The sequence below is a fragment of the Phaseolus vulgaris genome, chromosome 2 (genome assembly GCF_000499845.2).
Source record: "Phaseolus vulgaris cultivar G19833 chromosome 2, P. vulgaris v2.0, whole genome shotgun sequence".
Lineage (NCBI taxonomy): Eukaryota > Viridiplantae > Streptophyta > Magnoliopsida > Fabales > Fabaceae > Phaseolus > Phaseolus vulgaris.
In genome coordinates this window covers 34,025,238-34,033,672 of record NC_023758.2, presented here as the reverse complement: position 1 = coordinate 34,033,672, position 8,435 = coordinate 34,025,238, and the positions used below count along the sequence as shown (strand labels likewise).

The window sequence follows — 8,435 nt, the reverse complement described above, 5'->3', positions numbered from 1 at the left end:
CCTATTTATAGTACTCACTTATTGGACTTTAGACCCAATTAGGTTTTTACTCTTCGTATCTTACATTTATTAAATATATTGTACATATTTGGACCCATTTAATGGATTTTACTACAGTATTTTATTATTTTATTATTTAATTATTTATTTATTGTTGGTCTTTCAACCTTTCGGTCATTCAACCTAGATAGGACCCAGATAGGACAGTAATATTATAATAAATTCAATTACTAGAGTAAAATTGGGAACAAATTAAATAACATAATATTCATACTTTTTCATTGAAATTCATAAAGCACAATGTCAATCCTCGAGGTACATATTGCAATGGCAAAATTGAATTGTAGTACACCCACTCTGACTCATATTTGGGAATTTGCAGAAGTCTAGATGCTTTGATATACAAGGCTTTCTTACATCCAGAACGATCTAGAACTCTGCCAAACTTCTTTGCTCTGGATAGTCATCACTAAAGTAGAGTGGCATCGCACTTTTTGGCAACCAAAGTGAATAGTGTAGCTTAAAAACACGAACACAACTTACTCAGAAAGTTGGAAGACTAAACAGACTGTCTTAACAAAACAAAGAGTTAAAAACTGAGTTTAACTCATATGTATTTACAATTTCTGGTCAGTAATAACACCTAACAGCTAACAGTCAGTGCTTCCGTATGTATCTACCTGTTTACCTCTTTCTGTTCCAAAACTTATAATAAAGCTTCTTCTTAAAGTTCAAGTTATATTGAATATCAATTTTACACCTCTACCCAACTACAACCAGGAATTTTCTCCAACCCTTTCTGTTTCATGGCTACCCTAATGTTATTGGCATCCTTCCAAGAAGCACAGGTGGAAAAAACATTAGCAGTGAGCACATAGTTAGCTCCCAACTCAGACTCCAGTTTAGACAGAAAATCAACATCCAAGCTAGGAACCCACCCGTGATTCCTGCAAGCCGCCAAAAAACTCCTCAAGATAACATCATTGGGTTCCATAGGCATGCCCTTGATGATATCATAAGCCTCTTGAATCAAGCCAGATCTTCCTAGCAAGTCAACCATGCATCCATAGTGCTCAACACTCGGTTTTATGCCATACATTCTCACCATCCGATCAAAATACCTTCTCGCCTCACAAACGAGTCCCATGTGGCTGCAGGCCGAGAGAATCACAGCAAAAGCCAAACTATCCGGTTCCAGCCCCATATCCTCCATATGGTTAAACAAAGAGATAACATCTTTTTGTCGCCCATGATCCGCAAGAACCGACATCATGACAGTGCAAGACTGCAAATTCTTGTCACCCATTGAATTGAAGACGACAACAGCCTCGTCAATTCTTCCACACTTAGCATACATGTCAAACAAAGCTGTTCCCAATGCAACATTCATTTCCAAGTGACTCCTTATAACGTAGGAATGAATGGACTCGCCAGCACTGACATCAAGCATTTTAGTACAAGCAGAAAGCAAGCTCACCAAAGTGACAGAGTTTGGTTTTTCATTCGTTAGCCCCATCTGATGAAAGACACGAAAAGCATCCAAGGGGGAGTTGCAAGCAACGTAAGCAGCAATCATGGAGCTCCAGGTCACAACATCTTTATCAGTAATTTCTTCAAACACCTTGCGCGCGGACCTTAGAGCATGGCAATCAGCATACATGTTCAAAAGGGCATTGCCCACATAGCGATCGGAGCGGAATCCAGTCTTGAAGATGAGAGAATGGAGGGTCCCACCGAGGGGGATGCAGGAAGAGCGAGCGCATGCTTTGAGGAGAAAAGGGTAGGTGAAGCAGTCCGGGTTAAGGGGAGAGGTTTGGAGGAGGCGGAAGAGAGAGAAGGAGTAGTGAGGGTTGGGGGTGGAGGCGAAGGCTCTGATGAGGGTGTTCCAGGCGAAGAGGGGTGGGAGGGTGGGGAGGGAGTGGAAGAAAGTGGTGGCAAAAGGGAGGGAGATGGTGGAGGCTGATAAGAGGAGTTGGGAGATGAAAAAAGGGTGGTGGTTGAGGGAGGTTTTGAGGAAGAGGGAGTGGAGTTGGAGGAGATGAGAAAGGGTTTTGGATCGGTGGATGAGGGTAATGGCGCCCTCAGATACCCGCACTCTCATCTGTTTCAGATTCCTACACCACCACTTTCAACATTGCACCACTTTCACCATTGCAATCTAAGGCTCTGTTACTTTGAAGCAATGGATTTGCAGATATGGATATATGTGAAGGAAAACATAAAAAGCATAATAATTGAAGAATTGTGACTGTCATATTTCTCCATATAATTCAAAAGATACAAAAAAAAAAACGTTTAAAATCAATTAAAATGAGAACAGATAAATATAATATAATATTCACTATATAATTGATTATGTGGTGAATATTATATTATATCTATAAATATTATATATTACATTTTCTTATCATAAATAAATATTGTTAATTATATAATATAATTTAATAAAAAATATATAAATTTTCTTATTGTTATTATCGTTAAAATAATAATAAAATTAAAAAATAATAATAAGATAATTATAAATATAAAATAACATAAATAATAAAGAACAATAATAAAATTAAAAATAGTAATAATAATAAAATTTAAAAAAAAATAGTAATAAAATTATATTTTATTATTTAATTGAAATTAATTTATATATTGTTTCTGATTCTCTTATGACTGAAGAGCTTATGTTAATTCTTGTAATTTAAATTTCTATTTTTGATAAATATCATGAGACATTAAATTACATGCAAATGAAGTTATGTTGACGTGAGTATAATATTGTTTTCTAAAAATAATATGTGAAAGTTTTTAATCAATTTGATATATCTTGGGGATAAAATAAAAAAAGGGAGGTGCATTAATTATAAAATTCTAAATTAAGAGAAAAAATCCATGAGGCAACGAGAATTTTGTGGAAGTAGAGAGTATAAGGGCTTCCTATTTTATATAGGGAAATATTTCCCAAAAATAGATTTTTTCTCACAAGAGCTTTTTTTCTCCCCTAATTTAGAAGTTAATAACTAATGCACATCCTTTTTCCTTTCTATCCCCACAATATACCAAACTGAATTGCAAACTTTCTCATATTATTCTCAAAAAACAACATCATACTCCCTTTAGGAGGTATCATTTTGATGCAATTCAATGTCGCATGGCGTTTGTTAACCATGGAAACACAAATAGAAGAGATCAAGACCGCACACTCATTGAGAATCCCCAGAAGCTCTTCCATCAAAAGAGAATCAGAAATCTTTGACAATTTACAATACACAAGCCTGAAGGACATAATTTGTAACTCACCATCAAGTTTGTATGAGGGAAATGACTTCGATTCAACCATTGCTATCAGAAACGAGTTGGTCAAACGTGCAGCTTCGGTTTATCTGCAATCTACAGCGTTGTTGGTGACCAGAAATCAAAACTGTTTTGTCTCTTTCTGGGAAAGGCTCAAGAACAAGACACGATTGAGGCTTTCAGCTCCAAACCCATTCAGGGCTTGTCTTTGGCCAATTTGTCAATTTCTCAATCAGGTGGTGGGCAATATTTGTTCGTTTTCGTGACATGAAATAAGTATTTTAGGTCAATATCATCCTCCTTTTAAGCTTTCATCTATATAATATAACTTCTTTCCTTTTTGTAATTTGTATATAAATATATATATATATCTAGCACACTTGTGAGACATATTCAAGCTTTTTAGTTGTAATTTCTCTTTCTTTTCACCTAGATTGCTTTAAAGCTAAATTTTTTACCAGCAAATTCATGTCTATTTTTCTTCTTTACAAAGAACGAGGAACTAAATTAAAAAATAAATATATTTATTCCTTGCATGTCTTTCATAACTATTGAAACCTTCACGTTTCCACTATCTCCGACCATTTCTCCACCATCGCTCGCCATGTTTCCACCGTTGTGCACCACCGCATCTCCACAAATTGCAGAAAAAAAGAAAGTATAAAAGAGGAACACGAAGGTTGAGTTATTTTACTTTTACATGTTTTAGGAGTGTCCTTCTTTCGAGCATAGTAATATTACATTATATTGCATAATGAAACTTCACACACGTTCTTGCTCTTACTTTTAGGCATACTATTATTATATTACCCCTTTTTTCACATTTAACTTCACACACCTTCATCTTCTTCTAAGTATATTATTATTTTTTTAATTTTTTTTATAAACTTCACACTTTTAATCACAGTAGATACCTGCGCTATTTTATGAAAAATATTATTATTATTACTATTATTATTATTATATTGTGTTTGATTTCTTTTAAGTATATTATATTGTATTTTTTTCTTTAGTTTTAATCACATTGTTTTATTTGAAACACGAACATGAAATTGTGTTCCTATCTTTTAATTTGAATCAGCTTTTTTAACGCAAATTAAACCCTTACTTAAGTCACAATATTAAAAAGATAAATTAAACTCCAATTTAGAAAAATAATAATTAAATCTTAATAATAATCACAAAACTCTATCTTTTATATTAATATTAAAAATAATATATTAAATTTTGAATAGCATAATAAGTTAATATTATTTAAAAAATATGTAATATTTTATACTATAAATATTTTTTATTTGAGGCAATTTTAGTTTCTTTATGTTATAGAAAAATAAAATGAATATAACTAATCAAACTATAGAGCAAGAAAATAAAATAAACCTCTTCGCAAATATGTTTCAAATTTAAGAAAAGCTTTCATCGGTGGAAATAATATGATCAAGTTTGTGTGATTTTCTATTCAATTGATCTTATAGTAAAAGCTTATTTTTTTAAAATCTATTAGAGGAAGAGTTAAAATTTGTGTTAGATAAAAAGTTCAACAAATCAATTGTTTGATTTTGATTGTGTTTAAACAACAAAGTATAAAACATTATTTTATAAGTATTAGGTCTCGTTAGATGCAAGTGTCTTATTTAGCCTGATATGTGTAAACATACTTCTCTTCGTCTGATATGCTTTTGCTTGAAGAGATGCAAACATGTATACTTCATCTAATAAGTTTTTGCTTGAATAGACAAAAAGCATATTTAGACTGGCATACGCAAATCTTAAACATTTCATGGTAGGAAAATTCTAACATCCATAATTTCGTTTAAGTGTTAAAAATGACTAAGTATAAAGCATTGTCATACTTCTTTTATAAGAATATAATATACATTATGCAACAAATTATGTAAGACGCAAGTGTTTTGTCTAACAAACGATATAACACTATGTTTGATAAGCATATGATATGTTCAAACAATGCACTTGAAATTAAGTTAACCTTGTACCACACAAACACACACACATATATATGCATGTATGCTCATTATATGTTGTAGGGGATGTCTCTTACTTTCGTCTACCAAGAAAATATGTTCAAACACAAGTCACATTAATGATTTTTTTGGATGAAGAGCTAAAGTTATTTGTCTTCAACAACTCTTTGACGCTAGCATTATGATCTTTAAAAATACTATATGCTTTGTACAACTATATTTAAACAAAATGAAGTAAAGACGCATTATCCAAAAAGCGATAAGTACATCCAAGTATTGGGTTGTTACATAAAAAATGAAAAGAGCAATTAATGTTGCATGGAGTGTTCATTTCAAACAAGCTCATATCAAATGCAAGAAAAATATTCAAGTAAATTGAAACTTCCCAACAACCAAAAAAGGATTTGCAACGGTTATAAACTCCAATTCCTATTTAAAGTCATTCACCAAAAAAAAAAAAAAAAGAGTACGTTACATAGTGCTAAAACACCATCCATATTTTGTGTGCTCCTAAAAGCTTCATAGAGAACATTATTGTTAGAATGTGTGACCAAAACAAGAGGAGGTGAATTGTTTTCACAAGATTTCGCAAAGATTAGAAGTAGAGTGAGAAGTTCTGATAAATTTGATTTTCCGTTCAATTGGATAAAATTTGTTCTCAAAACAACTAATTTTTATACCAGAAAACAAGGAAGAAATTGCAAAGCAATGTATAAGAGTAGGGAGAGTAGGGAAAGAGAGATTCACACACAAAGGTTTATATTGGTTCACTCTTAACCAAGAACTACATCCAGTCCTCATCTAACCATTGAGAATTCACTATGCAATCAAAACTAGATTACAAAACACACTAAGAATATTGATCTTGAACCCCTCAAGAACACAACACTTCTTAGCCAAAACCACACCAAGAATGTTGATCTTCAACCCCTCAAGAACACACAACACTCTTGATAAAAAAAACACAGTGTACAAAAACCCTTTCTGAAAGTGACTTCCACACAATTACAGTATTCAAAGAAGGAAATAGAATACACTTGAGATTTTCAAAGCAGTAGAACAAAGAATAGAAAACCATGATCCTAGTTCACACACAAGCAATGATCCAAAAGCTCTTGATCTTCTCTTGAAAACGTTTTTAATAAACTTTCTTTCTTGTTCTTTTCAAATGATCACAAATCAGTCTTTATATATACTCAAAGAAGTGGTTGGAACTGTTAGATCATTAATAAAAAGCAGTTAGAAACATTTAAAAATAGTTTCGAATTTATAACAAAATTCTGTTAGAAAACAACTTATTGATTTATTTTTCTATTAAGGATTTCACATAAAAACAACCAGTTGTTTTAACGAAATAGCTGATTGTTTTTGCCTTACAAAAAAAAAACAAAAGAAAGAAAAGCTTTTTCAAAACCTTTGAAAAACACTATGTACCGATCAACCAGTTGTTTCGACAAATCAACTGGATAAAAAAACTAGTTGTAGTCACAAGACCTTGAACAACGACTTTTCAACTAATTGAAAGCTCGAAACAACTGACTAAAAATTCACAGCTTTTGAGAAAACACTTCCTTTAAAAGAGTAAAGAGTTAAGTGAGCTTGAATCAATATTAGATGTCAATTGACAATTCAAAAACTACTAACATCACACACAAACACAACAATAGATTTTTCAAGTCTTCAAAGCAGATTTGAAAGCATCAAAGCACCTTGTTCAATAATATCCTTCTATTTGATGAAGACAAATTCCTAGTTGTTTGTGTTGTAGACTTTAAACTTAAGAGATCCTGCAAAACATAAAATATACCATGCAATCTACACATTGCAAGTATAGAAGGATAGCCAAACAAATTTATAAACCAATTTCATAGTTTCTGCATAGCCAACCATTGTAGCAGAAAACCAGAAACTTTAAAATTGTTTTAAAGTGCAGAGTGCAGCAGCAAAATTTTAAAGCTTACAATCAAAGCAAACTAGATAAATTATCCCTCTATTTGTCTTCACAAATAGACAAAGAGAAGTCCAAATTCCTTTCATAAAAACAAAAAAACTGGAAAATGCATTATGCTTTTGTTCATACCTTTACAAAGAGAATCCCAATAGATTCAACCAAAAGAATATTTTGAGATGTTCATTTGGTCATATGAGACACTTACATAAGTTGATAAGTGGAGGCACACATAGTTTCTTTATTCTTGAAGTTTTTTCCCTTGAGCAGTCATTCTTCGAACCCAAGGTGATTCTTGGCTGCCAAGGATCCCTGCAAGAAAAGGTTAAGAAGCAAGATTTGGTCTCCTTATGAATGTGTGGATCCAATGATATTAGTAGGAATCCATTTTAAAAGACCTTTAGGAACAACAAACCTTCTTACTCGACAGAATTTAGCCGAATTTAGGAAGATCTCCTAAAGTGACTCAAGAACAAGTAGAGTGTTAACTTTGTTAGCATTTAATTACTCATTCAAAAGTGAAAAATACATGGAGAAAAGGGTCTTATTTATAGTTAGAGAGGCAGACCAAGGAGGAAAGAATCAATAGAAAAATTTAAATTTGAATTCCTTTTATTCTAAGCACATGAAGTGGATTAAGTGACACTTGTCCACTCATGCATTCCACATTTGAGCATACACTCTAAAGCAAGAAGTATGGATGCACTTCTAACCCTAACTTGGACATCTTAGGGTTTCTCTTGGGCTTGTGTGAGCCCAATTGAACCCTAATAAGACTTCTCTAAACTTAATCTAACCTTACTCTACTCAAGGCCCATATATAAGTCCAAAAAACCTACACTACTTGGCCCAAATACAAGGCCCAAATGTCCTACATTACTTGGCTCAATACAAGGTCCAACATATCCTACCTACAAATTATTACATGCTAAGGTTTGATCCATGATGATAATAGTTTAGGCCTATTGATGTTAATCGAGGTCCAATCTTTTTGAGTCCTTCGAACCATAACCCTAGTTGTTGTCTTCTGGATTAGAGCTCTTCATTCATCTACTTTGTGTGTTATCATACCCTAGAATTGACCTCTTCAAAGATGATCTTTGGTCCAATAAGGATGACAATGTTGTACCTCACACACCTGTGGAAGATCTTGCATTTCTTCTAGCACGTTTTTTCTAAATCCTACATAAAATCCTTTTTCATGCTTTTGTTAATTT

The 8,435-nt window shown here is 32.7% G+C and overlaps 1 protein-coding gene across 1 annotated transcript; it reads right to left on the bottom strand.

Annotated features, from left to right (window-relative positions):
• Window positions 1-754: 754 nt before the first annotated feature.
• On the bottom strand, window positions 755-2,101 carry LOC137809395 (pentatricopeptide repeat-containing protein At4g21065-like). The gene has a single exon (XM_068610514.1). The coding sequence runs from the start codon at window positions 2,099-2,101 to the stop codon at window positions 755-757; it is 1,347 nt and encodes a 448-aa protein (XP_068466615.1).
• Window positions 2,102-8,435: the final 6,334 nt, after the last annotated feature.